The sequence below is a fragment of the Pleurodeles waltl genome, chromosome 3_1, assembly GCF_031143425.1.
Source record: "Pleurodeles waltl isolate 20211129_DDA chromosome 3_1, aPleWal1.hap1.20221129, whole genome shotgun sequence".
Classification (NCBI taxonomy): domain Eukaryota; kingdom Metazoa; phylum Chordata; class Amphibia; order Caudata; family Salamandridae; genus Pleurodeles; species Pleurodeles waltl.
In genome coordinates this window covers 1,390,253,510-1,390,270,010 of record NC_090440.1, presented here as the reverse complement: position 1 = coordinate 1,390,270,010, position 16,501 = coordinate 1,390,253,510, and the positions used below count along the sequence as shown (strand labels likewise).

At 43.3% G+C, this 16,501-nt stretch overlaps 1 protein-coding gene across 1 annotated transcript in view; it reads left to right on the top strand.

The window, feature by feature from the left end:
* SERINC2 (serine incorporator 2) overlaps positions 1–16,501 on the top strand; it is a 142,194-nt gene that overhangs the window by 80,142 nt on the left and 45,551 nt on the right. Inside the window, exons 3-5 of the mRNA XM_069224896.1 lie at positions 265–443; positions 1,781–1,860; positions 2,458–2,595. Coding sequence (XP_069080997.1) covers positions 265–443; positions 1,781–1,860; positions 2,458–2,595 — 397 coding nt within the window. The remainder of the gene's footprint in view (positions 1–264; positions 444–1,780; positions 1,861–2,457; positions 2,596–16,501) is intronic.

Sequence of the window (16,501 nt, the reverse complement as noted above, 5' to 3'; positions counted from 1 at the left end):
GTTGTAATGAGTAGTTTGCTGTTTACTTGTAGTATCCTTCAGAGTGACCAGGCAATATGCTCATATGTTGAGTTGGAGATCATTGTCCCACTTCCGGGCATTAGGCTGTTTGTTTTTTTCTGGTGATGAAACTATTTGCCCTTTAATTTTATTCCAAAGCCACCGGCTGCATTGTAAGGTCCACAAGCTTCACATCGCTAAGTCCTCCGCTCTTGGATTTGAGTAGCTGTAGAGCTGTTTTAAACCTGTGCTACTTGTCTACAGATCCCGTGGTTCTGCGACACTGCCACAACCATCCATGGATCCGTGAACTGTGACATCGTCGTTGGCCATAAGGCTGTATACCGTATGTGCTTTGCCATGGCAGCTTTCTTCTTCCTCTTTGCACTGATTATGATCTGTGTGCGAAGCAGCCGAGATCCAAGAGCCACAATTCAGAATGGGTGAGTTTTGCCCAATTTCCGTGAACCCTTGACACATTGGTGACAGCTAGTATACTCTTCTGCCAATTAGGAAGTGTCAATATGAATCCTACGGAAATTAAGATGTAGCGTAATGTCTACCCTATGTAGAATGACTGAAGCATGTTTTCATTCTGGGTAAATTAAGAGCTGAATTTGTTCTCCCTGTTCTCTGCCACATTGAAGATCAAAGAGGACAATTTAAGGGAATATGGCTATTTGGATTAGGATTCTCAGTATTGAACAGCAAGGACTAAGATGTAACTAGTTAAAAACTCCTTAATTTACATTGAATAATTTGCATATTCAGGCTTCTATTATTTGCCTTTATGCCTAAGTGCCTATATTTTAAATAGACCTAGCGGAATTTCAATTATGCTGGAGTAATTGGAGTAATTTTGGCTATTCTGTGTTATTCTTTGATATGGATATCGCCATTAATTTTGTGATTACTCCTCCTCATGTAATTAACAGTAATTTGGGGGAAACAGTCCTAACGCAAGAGCACGTTTAGCAAGTGTGAGTGTCTGCTTTCACTTGCTATTAGTGTTCTGTTGCATTTAGCAGTTTCTTGTCCCAAAATGCATCCTTGCGCCCATTGTGGATATAAGGGTGGATTTTGTAAATAGCAGTAAATGGTGGTAGTAGACTGCGGGGGAAAATCCTACCCCAAAAGCACACTTAGTGAGTGCAAGCAACCGCTTGCGTTCCTTGTTTGTGTGCTCTTGCATTACTGTTCTTGAGTAATCTTGTGTGTTTTTCGGTAACTCCGTGTGATACTCTCATCCCTAGTTTTGTATAGAGCCTGGCAGATTAGGAAGATGTATTGTAAAAGGTGTGCGACTATTCCACGTTATGATTAACTGCTTTTATCCCCAGTCTTATTGGTTCATTTGCCCTTGATTTTTATTTGGTTGTTCTCCTAGAATGTCTGAAACTTTAACAGTAAAGTGATACAAAGGAATGTTTGTATAGTAATAAGTAATAGCAGGATTTTACCATAATGATTTTTTACATGCTAAATTATGTGTTGTATTGTTAAATTGTACTGTTTGCATGCTGAATCTTTTTATGGAACCATTTTTTAGTGGTCTGAAATTATTAAGATGTATTTTAGGGGCTACCTATGGTCTTTGTTGCGATCAAAGTTCATATAGTCCTCCAGTGAGTAATTCTAGAATGATTTCACAACGCCTAGCTTAATTTCAACCCCTACATTAGCACTGCACTGTCCGCTTTTACCTCCTGTTACTCTCCCTGTCATTTGAGTGACTTCTTTCAGTGGCATTTCTTTGAAGCTTTCTCTTGCGTTTTTACAGGTTTTGGTTCTTCAAGTTCTTGATCCTAGTTGGGATCACTGTGGGGGCCTTTTTTATTCCCAATGGAACTTTCACAACAGGTAAGAAGCATGGGTGTTTCATGCTCTGCTTGTTTCAGTTGCAAATTGTTAATCTGCAGCTTTACCATGGCTCTGACTTAGTTTCTCGTTTGGGCATTGCAAGCTTTTTGAAGCAAATTTCCTTTTGTATTCATCACTTTTGTATATTGTTTGTCCCTATATTTAACATTTAAATTGTGCTTGACATGCCTTGTAAAGGGAAGCCAGTAAAGAGCAGGCACCCTTGTCATACCCTGGCTATATGCAATCTTATTTCCTAACTCAGAGTTAAAGTGTTTTATTTCAGTGGATCTTTTAAGCTTTGTAAACTCTAGAAATAACATATAAATGTTTTCAAAGGAGCCTATCGTTGCTTGTTTTGCTTTTAAATATTCATTTTAATCATATGATCTGTGAGATCTAATTGCAAGAAATGAGAAAAATGTAATCCTTTATTTTTGTTTTTAAATATCTGGTATTGACTCTTAGATGAATTTTTAAAAAGATATTATGTGATATGCTCAAGTCTTTACTTCAGGGATCTTTAACTCCTGTTGAAATTGGCCCCATTCTCAGGACGCCGACTGACTTCCTTGCCCTCTTCTCTCCCTTCTACAGTTTGGTATTACTTCGGCATGGTTGGAGGTTTTTTTTTCATCCTTGTCCAGCTAATCCTCCTCATCGACTTTGCACACTCGTGGAGTCAAGCCTGGCTGGACAGGGCAGAGGAAGGCAACACCAAGTGCTGGTATGCAGGTGGGTGTAAAATGTAGAGTAGTTCACATTAACCCTGTTGACAGTGGATTTTCTACCGTCAAGTGGTAATGTTACTGCATTCCAATGCTACTAGTACCAGATAGAGAAAGATAGATAGATGACCAAGTTGGTGCCTTGGGTGTGTGTGTGAAGGGCAGTTGACCCATATAAAGCTTGTTGCTAAAAGATTTTGGGAAAATGTGGAAAAGGATTTGTGTAGATTTTCTAGGCAGTGGATCACAAGCAAAATCGGTCCTAAAAATGGAGCGGATAAATTGGGTGCCGCTGATTATCAGTTTTGAGTTTGATGCTCTATTCTCCACTCCCAAAGGACATTGTAGAAGTCGGAAAGGAAAGCAGCACCTTACCTAATTGCAGGTAATGATAAAATCTGCTGAGGATCTGCAAGACAATACTCTAAACATAATTACTTGTTGGCAGAGCAGCTAGGTGATGGTGAGAGAGAGAGCAAGAGAGGGCGAAGTCAATAAACTATTGTTTTTGCTACATGGAGAATTGAAGATCACGTAGTTCTGGTAGCAATATGTCTCCAAGAAAAATGTTTTTTTCTTCTATGCAGCATTATGCCTTTGTCCAGTTCCATAGTGATGCATTTGCTGCCCAGTCTCACACTGTGTACCATTGGCTAGTGATAGCCCATTTTTCAGCCATGCTCCATGAATTTACAAAAATAATCACTAATGCATGCTCTGCTTAAATACCACACCTACATGTTACCAGGCTTGCAAGAAATGAGGCAACATACCTTTAGAGTGTATCTATACTTGCACGGATCCTCGGTTGGAATTGCTCCCATACTCATTCCTGACTGACTTGAAGGGTTTGCTACTTAGGTCAGCTCCTGCCCCTTATTTTTATTGGTTCGGGTACGGTAACAGTTTGGAGGGGTCACTAGACCTTTTAGAATACCAGCTTGATGACCCTATGGACCTGGGTGAAACCAGTGGTCTGGACACCTCCCCTGGCACTGGCATGCTTTCTCTCCCTACTGTCCCTATGGATGAGGGAGCATCTTATTCCATGGTGATGAAGAGCGGTCGAAGTCCTGGACCTCGAGCTGCCTTCGGTGGCCATCAGGACTAACCCTCCTGACTGAGGTGCTTCAGCCTTCAGGGCTCTATCTACTGGACCACTTTATGGCGAGTTTTATTTTATGAGGTCGAGCTATTTTTAGATTCCACCCGTCACTTATGGACAAAGAACAGGTGTTCTGTTCATTCAAACTGAATTAGCAATTAAGATGCCTTTGTATATTCTTCTTGTCATATTTGCTCTCTGTTCAGAGACGGAGGTCGAAAGTCACTTTGTCTTCTTGCAATGCAAGTACTTTTCCTCATAACTGCAGAGCTCCAGGATTTTGAAAAGTGAACTGTCTGACCTATGTGAAATGAAAGGCTTTTGGGATCAGGTTTTTCCTAACACACAACATTTATATAGCTAAGTCAACTTTACAAACATTTGAAAATATATTTCAGTAGCTCTGAAAGACAATTTTTTCTGCTTCTGTGTGATGAAAAAATATTTTAATAGAATGGAAAAAATAGTCTGAACACTTTACTTGGTGATGTGTGAGTGATAAATGTTTTCTGAAACCCAATTTTCACAGATTATTGTTACTACACTATGACCCTGGTGGTCGGCAGGAATATGGTGGAAAGTACTGCTAACAGGCTGGCGGTACTTTCCACCATATTATGACATTGGCGGTTTGGCTGAAGCAAAACTGCCAATGTACCACACCGGCCGCCGGGCTGGAGATTTCAATCTCCAGTCCGGCGGCCGTCACTGTACCGCCTGCGGGATAATGACCCCGCCTACCACCATAGTTTTAGTGGCTCCCTTACCGCCATGAAAACCATGGAGGTAGGCGCTATCAGTGACAGGGAATCCATTCCCTGTCACTGATGGCGGTCTTCCCCTACCTCCCCTGGATTCCCCCCCACCCCCACTTCTTCTCCCAACCCCCCCTACATTCACGCCCCCCCTTCACACATGCACACATGCATACACACACCCATTCCCACATTCATTCATCCATCCATCCATGCATGCATACATCCATTCACACACACATCTGCACACACTTTCATACATATACTCAGACATGCTTTTACAGAACACAACGTACACGCACTCACACCTCCATACATGCACACATTCAACACGGAACACAAACCTGCATACGTGCATGCTCAAATCTATACACACACACACTCACACCCCACCTCCCCTGTCTGAGCACCCACTTACCTGTGTTTAGGGGTCCTCTGGCAGGAGATGGGACGGAGTGCTGCTGCACCATCGGTGTCTGCCAGCAGAACACTGCCAGGCCATATTATGGGTCATGGGACAGCTGGCGGGGCGCTGCTCGTGGCAGCAGCGCTACCTTACCGCCATCTGCCGGCATGGGCACAGCGGAATTTCTGCGGAAATCCGGCTGTGGTCATAATACGGCGTAGGGCTGGTTGCCCCGACGATGGTCTTTTGGCGGCCATCGCCACAGCACTAGGCGGTTTTTTACCGCCAATGACCTAATGAGGGCCTATACTGTATATTTTGATCAGTAAAGCTGCAAGTTAGTGGGAAGGTTTTTTGACATTTCTTGGAAATGACAGTGCGCTACCACATCATGCTTTAGTAATATATTTATTAAAAGTGAGCGTTTAAACATAAACTGAGAAACACCCCTGCCCTGAAGGCAAAACTGTTGGTAAACTGAGAGGCAAGTCGTGCATGGATCATGTGTACCCTATATGTGGGCTGGATTTATTAAACATGGAGCAAATGTTTAGTGTATTTAATCAAACAAAAGAGGAATTTTTTTACAGCAGAAATGCTGAACTCTCATATTTGGAGGTGCACTCATATGTGAGAATGAAGAAAAAGGCGACTGTAAAATACCATATTTGTCTAGGATCACGCAATTTTAAACCTGTTTCCGGGTCAAGTACATCACAGTTAGGTTGAGTAGATAATTCAAACTACTCAACCTGCAGGTTTAGTCACTTTTTTTATGATTGTCTGAGGCCTGGCCTTGGGCTCCCTCTTCAGAACCCCTTTTGCCCTTTAATGAAGCCCTCACTGATGTCCTGCTGTGGACTTGGTTCAAACCCAGCACAGGGGCTTCTGTTAATAGGACAATCACCCGCAGCCATAGACCAGCACCTAATGACCCAGTGTTCCTAAAGCAACACAGACCCGCTGAGAGCTTGGTTATTCAGGCCTCTACGTCCTCCGGCTCATTCCCTTCTGCAGCCCTAGACAGAGAGTCTGCCCAGTCCACTGCCCCTCCTCTCCAGCCTCCACACCTTCCTAATCTGATTGCCAGTTAGAGGCAGGACTCACCATCACCTTCCCCCAGGGCAATCCATCACGTCAGACAGCTGAGTTTTGCAGATAGTCTGAAGGGGCTGCTCCCTCCACTTTTAGACTACCTCTCCATCCATGCCACCATCCTACGACCGGGTGACTGGTGATCACCTGAGAGGACGTTGCGTCTCTCTTGGCCAAGGGAGCCATGGAAATGGTCCCTGTGCCAGAAGTAGGTTGTTGTTATTCCCACTACTTTCTGGTGCCCAATAAGGGCTCTCAGTCTCTTTCTAAGGAAGGAGAATTTCAAAATGCCCCCCTTCTCAGGTCCTTTTTGCTTGGACCCAAGAGACTGGATGGTAGTGTTGGACTTGCAGGGCACATATTTGCGTCCTACCGGCTCAGACATTCCTTGCCTTTCATGGTAGACCATGCATTTTCAATTTAAGGTGCTCCCCTTTAACCTTACCGGTGCCCTTGGTTGTGTACCAAAGTGATGGCGGTGGTTGCAGCTTATCTGCGAGGATCGGGGGTTTCAGTTTTCCCCCTACATTGACAACTGGCTGTTGAAGGCAGTCTCGCCCCAGGCTGTCGTTTTCCACCTCCAGAGTATTGAAGGCCTCCTTCACTTGCTGAGGTTCACTAGAAACATGCAGAAGCCACATCTGACTCCCTCTCACACGCTTCCTTTCATCGAAGCTGTTCTGGACACAGTGTAGTTTGGGGCCTGAAGATCCGGTGGGCACAGCATCAGCAGAATCTCTCTGACATTGTCCAGATCTCATAGGGAACTGCGCAAGGTGGGTTATGAAGCATTATTGGGTCAGAGGTGGATCTCTCTCTGTTCCGCAACCAGATCTGACAGTAGTGACTGGGCGGCCATATAGGACAGGCGGAGATCAGTGGCATCTGGTCTCTAATGAGTCTGGACTCCATATCAATCTTTTAGAGCTCAGGGCGATCAGACTAGCATTGAAAGCATTCCTTCCCTCTCCCAAAGGGAAAGTGGTGCTGATGTTCACAGACAACACCACTGCCATGTGGTACTGCAACAAGCAGTGCGGGGTGGGGTCGTAGAACCTTTGTCAGGAGGCTCTGCGCTTCAGGACATGGCTGGAACATCAGGGCGTTTCCCTGGTGGTTTGACATCTGGCAGGCTCTCTGGACGCCAGAGTGTATGAACTCAGCCATGAGTGCCTGGTCGATCACTAATGGCGTCTTCATCTGGAGGAGGTGTAAGGTCTCTTTCAGCAGTGGGGAGAGTTTTGGTTAGATCTGTTTGCCTCTGCAGAGAACGCACGGTGTCAGCTGTTTTTTATGTTGGAGTTTCCAAAGTAGATTTCATTTGGCAATGCTTTTCCTCTCAAGTGGAACTCAGGCCTCCTGAATCCCTTTCTGCCCATACCACTTCTGCCCAGAGTTCTCAACAAGATCACAAATGACTGGGCCCAAGTAATTTGTATGAACCAGATTGGGCACGAAGAGTCTGGTATCCCGATCTCTTGATCATGGTCCTCAATCCTCCGATCAGACTGCCTGTTCGGGAGGAACTTCTGTCACAGCAACAGGGGATGGTTCTCTACCTGAACCTGTCCAGTCTCCACCTTCTTGCGTGAAGATTGAGTGGAAGCAGTTGACAGCTTTTGACCTTCCTCCCGAAGTCTTTAACATTATCTGGCAGCCAAGCGCCGCTTTACCAAAGCAGTACATGCCTGTCGTTGGCAAAAAATTGTGGCATGTGTAAAGATAAGTCTGTTGACCCTCCTCTCTGCCCTTCTCTCTGAGGTTCTCTTGTTTTTTCCTTCTCTAGCCCAGCAGGGCTCTGCTTTGGGCACCCTCAAGGGTTACTTGTGTGTTATCTTTGCTTTTCTGAGATTACCTGTCCAACCCTCCTAGTTTAAATTTCATATTGTTTGTAGATTCCTCTGATTCTTACTTTTTTTATGTGTTCTCCCTTCAAGCCACTTCATAATTGTCCACTCAGGCTACTCACTCTAAAAACAGCCTTCCTTGTGGCCATCACGTCAGCCCGCAGGGTGAGTGAGCTACCTGCCCTTTCTTTGAAGCCACCCTTCCTTTCCATCTATCCTGACAAGGTGGTGCTTCGTACTGTCGTGTAGGTTCCCATTATCCTAATGAGGCTACTGGATTTGGGCGGAAGAATCTCATTGAGGGTGGACACCGTCAGCCTAATCCAGGTTTTCCAACTAACTAGCAGCTCCTCATCTCTTCCCAAGAACAGGAACGATTGTGGCAGCTGGGCGCATGACAAGAAAAACTCCTCAGGGGAATTGTGGACGATCAGATCTTATCCCTTTCTCTCAGTTACATTAGTCTCACACAGGCAGACAACAGAGGCAGAACATAGTTCAATAAGGATTTATTGAAGTAACTGCATCTTAGATGAAATGCCATGAATTGCAATAACTAGGATGATAAAACACACTAAAAGCAAAAGGGTGACGAGGAGTGTGAAACACAAAAACCGTCCCACCATACTGTCAATAGGAGTGACATATCTTTCCTACCTATGCTATGTTAGAGCACAGCATAATAAGCCCTTATCTGCCCTTCAGGTTCCCCCCTGGGAAGATATCATCCCTCATACCTGAGCAAGGAAGCCTGTTGTCTAGCGAGACACTGTCCACACATAGGGCAGTGATTCGGTAGTCTAAGCAAGCAGCTGTAGCGAAGGCAATTAGCATGCGGTCATGGTCATCAGGCTGGAATCTCCCTCTGGGACAAAGGAGTGTTTTTATAATAAAACAGTTAATATTCTAAGAAATGGTCCCCACATATGATATGTATGTTTTCTGTGAATGTTGGAGACACAGCTCACCACTTTTGCTGGCAACCCTATCTGACTGCAGCCTTGAGGAAAGCACAAAGTGCAATACTAAGCACATGATGCTTTCCTAGGCAAAGGAACAAACGGAGAAAATAAAACAGAGAAAATAAAACACCACCATAAATATGGCTGTTAGAAAAATAAAGTGATGCTGAATAAAATGTAACTGGGATAATGTGCACAACGGCAGGCCTAGTTTGCTAAAATAGCTATACAGCACCCTCCCTTTGCCAATTCAAAGCTTAAAAATAAAAATCCTAATTAAAACTATTTATAAAAGCATATGAGCATAAATGTCAATAGTGACAAGTTAAAAGAAACTTGAGCATGGAGGGAAAAACGACAATTTGAACTTCACTGGCGCCAAAAACACCAAATTCAAAAGTCAGTGTCCGGTTTAAAATCGCCAATTATGTCTGGGAATAGTGATGCGAGGAAATGTTCCTCCTCGACAGGTGGTAAAATATCCAAATCATTGCCAAGGAAAACCATAGAGCACTCGCATTCCAAAGCCTGAGCTCCGGGTGAGGCAGCAGCATTCCGTGTTGTGCCCAATGTTGAGTTAAGAGTTGTTTTTTCCACAAAGGACAGCTCATAAACAGCTTCCCATAGCAAACACGCCCTTCACCGCGCATGTCTGGTAATAAGCCCTCATCAAGAAAATCAACAGATTAGCATCCAATGACCGTAAGCGCCAAGTAGAAAGACAAACTTTCAGTGCACAATCAAAAGGCTTCAAAGGCATTGAAAAACAGGATGCACACAATCCAAAACCGGTCGGAATGACAGAGACCAGTCGCAGTCCAGTTGTTCAAGGAGCAGTGCTCCGAAATACTGCACCATGCATTCACCACACAGTTGCGCTGGTGGTGCTTTCAGTCCTCCTTGTTGCAAATGGACAGCCTTTGCGCAGAAAGAGTAGCAACAGCAAGATGCCACGTATTCTAGCTAAAGTAATCAGAAATTCCCCAAAAACACTTGCAAATATTGAGTGTGTAGCTGAAGGTATTACGCCAAATATAGAGGAGAAGGTGTGAATGAAACCAGAACCAACAGCTCCATTCCAGTAATACCAGACGTGTTAAATATTCGTCCCACGGATTCACCGAAGTGTCTCGGAAAGTTTGTGCTTAAAAGGGACTGAATTTCTACAGATGACCTCTCAACTTGAAGCGGATAGGTCTCGCGCGCAGATATAATCGCCACATGTTTTTGAAACAATAAAGCCTTGTGTCTGCTGAGCTTGTCAAAATTCACATCTGAAATCCCAATATGAGGCCAAATCTATACTACTTCCCTTTGTTGTGTGGGGGGCGGGAAGGGCATTCCTACAACATGTGATAATTTGGGAGACCGAAACGAAATAAGCTATTCCGGCTCGCATTCCACAATAGCTATCACTATTAAGGAGCACATAGCTGCCTTTTGAGAGCACCTGTAACGCAGGTCTAATCAAAGAAACTGGAACTCCCTTCGGATAACAAGCCACGTTTGCTGCCGAGGCATTACATGACCTGTGCAAGGACAACTTTTTACAAACCATTGAATGGCACACAGAAGTCTTGCATTCGCCACTGCTAAGAAATACCTCTTTCAAGCCATTGAAACATTTGTACCAAAAGGAAAGCTCCCAACACCCTTTGTATGCAACTATCTCCCAGCCTTTCATATCTGCCTACTGGAATGTGTTTTAAGCAGGATGTGAATTGAAGTGTTGAAATAGGCAGATTTATAATCCCATGTATTAGTCATTCAGTAGATGGTATTTCAGCCACAGTAAAAGGCCCCTTTTCTAATTTCTCGATGTTTAGCATGACATAAGTCGCTTCCTTCTTAGCCAATATTTGTTGTTGTTACGTCAAATTAAATGTTGAAAAAATGTCCCTTGCGCTAACGTGCTGCCAGGAAACGTGACCTGCTTTCAGTGCTTGTAGTGTCCAACCTTACTGCGTAATGGACCTAAGCTGACTCTGTCCGTGGTGTAAAGATGACATGTCACTCTGTAGAATGTATATTACAATATTTTTTAATGTGTATATCCGGTCCGACAAGGTATTAATACCATTATCTACAACGGTAAATGCTTTCTGTACATTTTTCTGATCAATTTGTCTTAACTGGGCAGCTGCTTCTTGTTGGGAAAGTTTCCCAATCTCATTATATACTGCGTATAAGAAGCACTTTCTGTTTTGTCTTCGGGGGCCTAACCAGAAATCCTATAAATCGGTATAGTTGGACAGGACACTGAGGTGTTCTTTAACAGCATATAGTGAGGAACTTTTCAACTCATTGATGGCATAATTTCCCTACACTATATGTTATCACTATACCCGAATGTTCCGATGAGATATAGCGAGGGTCCTGCCTACTTATTCTAAAATCCCCTGTAGAGTTTACAAAATGTGTATGGCACCCATTTGTGTCTACTGGCCACAATATCCATCCACCAGGATGTGAAAGTGATTTGTTAAATGTTCCATTCCGAACCCATTCATCAAGCTGATCTTCAGATGCGTTTATATACTTTTGCCATTTATTAAATTTTGCTGGGGTAGGAATACTTGGTGCATTCAATTCCTTAATCTTTGCTAAGCCTAAACAACTTGTTTGTTGTACTGTTTCATTTAAACCGGTATCTGGCATGCTCTAAATAAAGCTTCCTTTCCCCTGATTTGCCAATTTTTTCAGTTCCTCACACGTTTTTCAATTCTGTCGACTTCAGCCAATACTCATAGCCTTCAATAGCTAACCGGGGAAAAAAGGAAATAAAAATAAATTAATTTTGTATTGGTCAATAAAACATGTTGACTTACCATCCCTGGCAATTTAAAATAATATGACTCAGTATTTTTAACATTGTACCCAGGGAAATATGCAAACTTTTCAGTTTTGGAACTCCCCACTGGTGGAGTTGGACAATGTTCCCACTGTGTGTAATTATAAATAGTCTTTGGGGTACTTACCCTGTGAATAAAATGAAGTCCATAATAATTAGAACAGTACATATATCCATAATTTAGTTTGGATTGATACACATCCTCATTTTCAAATACGGGATAATATTGCAAATCAGACATCATAGAATCACCTGTTTTCATATCCCAATCATAAGAAACTAGTCAGGGTGTAATTACATTGTTCATGGAAAGTTTAAATACATATGGAATTTGAATGACCTCCGTTGGGCCATATATATCAAAGAATACTTTATCCCGAACAATCTCATCAGGAATTGGTATAGCACAAATGTTCATTAAGGACAAGTCTCTGCGGACTTTGTGAAGAAAAATGTGGCTTTAGGACCTTATCCACCTGTTCAACTGTAGAGCATTCAGGAAGGTAATCTATCAGTAAGAAGAAAACAATGACAACCCCAATCCAACAGACAAAGGCAAATGTAGTCAATAAAAGCCATAGATAATTCCATGGAAGAATGAAATAATTTGAATCAAAATTAACTATCATCTTACGTGCTGTTGACAGTTCTGCTGCAGTAGAGGCAGATGAGTCAGTGAAAGTGTCATTGATGTCTGCAAAATATCCAGAAGCAGTTCGTGCAAAGACTGTAGCCATGTTCGAAAGAGGAGAACTTGCAGAAGTCTCCCTCTGTGGTTTATAGTAGACTATGCCACCCTTTTGTGTAGAATTTGAATAGAATTGATCAATATTATTGGTATTATTTGTTGCAATCGAGGTTATTGGAGCCAATGAAAGTTCATTTTCCACCCTTCCCATTCTGAGAGGTGTCAGCGTTGCTGCTGAAAACCTGTAGAGGAACATCCTGGTCTGTAGTGAGAGGGATTCGGGTACTACCCAGGAGTCTGCTACCTCTGCTGTGCAGGACAGGCCATATGGGGTAGCTTGACATAGTCGATGGAGATGAAGCTATTTTCCTTTAGAGCCAGGCAGCGGTGGTAGTATGACAGTTCTGGTACTGTGTATTCCCAGGACTGGAACCGGTGCATGAAAAGAAGGACCAAACTCTTTTCTCTCAGCCATCTTTTCACGCACTAGATCCCCAACTTTTGGAAACCAGCCGGTAGATGTTATTGGTACATCCCTTATTCCCCAGGAGGTGGGACTGGCAGATGCATTCTCGTCACGGAACTGTTATAAGTCCTTCAAGACAGTGACGCATTCATTTATGTCAAAAGGTGTATCGGCCGCATCCGCGCCAGGACCAGCAAGGTCTGGAACATACATTGTGTTCCAAACAGACATTCATAATAAGTACGCCCTTCCAGGGATCTTTTTGGCAGGTTAAGTGCTCTCTGTACTCCATTTAGGTGTGTAAGCCAGCTACGACCCACGCCTAATACTCTGGCGGTTAAGGATTGCTTTAAATCTTTGTTTCGTCGCTCCATCACACAGTTTCCCTCTTGATGAAATGGAGACGAGTAATGCAATTGGACCCCTAACTAAGCCATGGCGTCCCTGAAAGCACTTGAGGCAAAAGCAGGGCCCTTGTCTGAATGGAAATCCGCAACAGCATATGTGCAGATAAAGACTTGCAAGTGTTTAATAACAGTTCCAGCGTCAGCTGAGCTTTGTGGCCAAACCCATAGAAATCTGGAGCATGAGTCAACAGCGAGTAAGATGTATTTGTATGCACTATCAGGTGTCCGGGGACCAAAGTGGTCCAAGTACACACATTGTAATGGTTTGTTGGATATTAGAAGGGGTGTCTGCGGTGGGTGTTTTACGGTGGATCCTTTTATTTGCTGGCAGATGTCACAACAGAGGATATACTGCTTGGTCTGTTTGTAGAGACCTGGCCACCAGTAACGTGTTTGTAACAACTAAATTGTAGACGCCACACTAGCATGGGTAGAAGCAACACTCTCGTGCTGCTTTGATCATTCTGGTCTTTGGCCTTAATTGGGAATCACATGATTACCCACCCCTGGTATAACTACTAGGGCTGTATTGAGGCATGATATCCCATAGGAATATTTAGCAAGATATGCTTTTGGTAAGGGCGTGCCGTCAGTCAAAGCTTTCACAGCTGACAGTGTTTCATCATCCAATTTCGTTCTAGAACGAGTTACTGCAGCAACAGAAGCCGTAGCTACTGCTGATTTGGCTGCTTCATCAGCCAAGGTGTTGCCTGCAAAGTGTATTTCAATACGCTGATGTCCTAGTGTATGTACAACGTGGACGTTGGGCAGCGTTTCCTTCAGATACGCTACTTTCCAACCACAGAAGTCTGTGTTTTAATGGTGTTTCCCTTTGAATCTCTGAACCTATTGTGGTGCCAGTAATGCAGATAGTCATTGAAGGACTGGACACAATAATACGAATCACAGACAATCAGCATCAACTGTTCAGGGTCTTTGTTTTCCAGTGCCCTCACCTTGAGCTCTGCTAGTTGTGTGGTGCAGTCCCCTATGGTCTGCGAGTAAGTGGGTTGTTAATAAATGTGTGTGTAATAAATGTGTGTAAGTGTGTTGTTAATAAATGGAACTTGCCATCATTCATGTATCCACTCAAGACTGCGCAAACGGCGGTATATCGATGTTTAGTGCGTTTTGCTGGTTGGGCTGAACCATCAATGTACAAAATTGTTTGTTATTGTTCAATAGGCAATGTGTTCAAGTTTGTATTGAAAAAAATCTTGAATTTGTAATTTTGAGTCAAACATACAGTCCACATCAGTTGCCTTCAAAGACATTGCCCATTGGATCCCAACGTGGATGTAATGCTTTAGCATTAGGAACCCTAGCTTTGGACACAGCCTCAAGGGCCGGGATGGGGTAATACGACAATATGTTTCCCCTGGGCCAGAGGTCTCTTTTTAATGGCATCCATCTGAACAGCAGTGAGAATTTTCTCAGTGGGAGCAAAGTGTTGTTCTGCTGTAGAGAACAAATGTGATTTGTATGGAATTGAGATGGTTTCTCCCTCAGTGAATGTTACATAGGTAAAACCAATGGCACCAGAAATTACTCTGATGACCAGGTGTTTTTGTTGTTCCTTGTAGGCATGTGTTTTGCTACAAGCATGTCTTTTTGTAATGCTCTGAGAATGCGTGTGTTTTTGACTGTCCAGTATTTGCTGGTAAAGTCAGGACGTATCAAGTCATATTGTGGTTTAATGTGTTGTGCATAGTCTAGAATATAAGTTCTGCCAAAATTTTAAAAGCCCAATAAAAACTGGAGCTTTCTGATTGTGTTCTGAGGTTGTATTTGTGCACATTTTTCCATAAATTGGGGTGCAAGGCTCTTTGATTCATCTGACAATTCCTATCCCAAGAACAGGGCACTAATGAAGGCTATTTAAAAAAAATATATATATTTGTTGCAGAGTGTGGCTATTTAAATGTCTGTAATCTAAGACTATGCTATAGCACTGGTCGGGTTTAGTGACAGGGAGCAATGGATTGTTCATTGGTGAGACACGGTTCATTAACGCTTTGGTATTCTAACTGTGAGAGGATTTCCCTCACCAGTGCTTGTGCCTCATGCTTTATTGGATATTGGGGTTAAGGTTGAGGTTGTGGTTGGGATTTAATTGGTATTACATGATAGGGGGATCTTTATCCCACTCTACGTGGTTGCGGCCACTGCCCAATCAATGGTGTGTATTTCTAGAAGCTCTCTAGGGACGAGAAAGATTTTTCAATAATCTCTTCTTCAAAGGGTGATCACAGACAAAATCTGGTGGCCAATCCTTTTCAGCCATTAAAATATCATAAATGGTGAAGGCATGGTCCCAAAAGATAGCTTAATTTGTGCGTTCAAATTCTCCCTCCAACTGTATAGTTACTTTATATACCCTGTCTGGCATGGAGACCCAAAGGCCACGTTCTCAACTTGTAAGAAGTCATCAGTTGCTTTCACCTCAAGATGCTCCTGAAGATCCCCATAAACTGTTGTGACCTCTGCTGCACTGTCTAGCAGTGCCAGTGCCCACTTTCTGTTCTTCAGAAAAGCTCTCTTGCTGAGTGGCGTGTCGTATTGCAACTGCTGACACTTTTTTCTTTTTGAACTGTGGTTTTTGTTGGGGAAGTTTCTCTTCTTTCTTAACAGAAACTTCGGACGAGCATTGTAAGTCTTTTCTCGGTTTCAAGTACTCTGCTCGCTGTTCTGACCGCCCACCTCTTACTGTGTTTTTCTGGTGAGTCCTGAAAGGAACGAGATTGGCGTGTATCAGTATATTGATATCTGTCAGGCATGGTTATTTTATCTCTATTTCTAAGATTATATCTATTTTGAGGGGTCTCGGAATGCGGAGTTTCTCCCCTTTGTTTTTTAGGTGTTTGTTGTTTTTATCCCAGCACTTTTTGGTACCTTCATGTGCTTGCTTGGCAGAGTCTTTATTGGTTCTACCCTTTAGTTGTAGTTTAATGGGTCTGGCCCCCAGACTATCTCGACCAATACTAGAATAGGTCTCAGTGATAATCTTTGGCAGCTCACGTTCTTGATCCTGCGCAGGAACGTCCTGGAGCCGCATGTGCACTGCTAGTGAAACTGCTTGCTCTTTAAGGTTCCTTAATGTGATTGAAGACACCTTGGCAAAATCGCCCATTAGTTGCATCCCCAAGTCTAGGGCTGCGGCAGCCCCGTATTCATCTTGAATTTGTTTTAACACTTCCAAAAGATTGGCAAATGTTGGCGTACCGGGTGCGGTAGTATACAGCGTGGCAAATACCATGCCCCCATGTATTGCAGTTATCTTCTGCGGGAACCATCCCAAATGGCAAGCACATAGTGAACATTGTATGTTCAT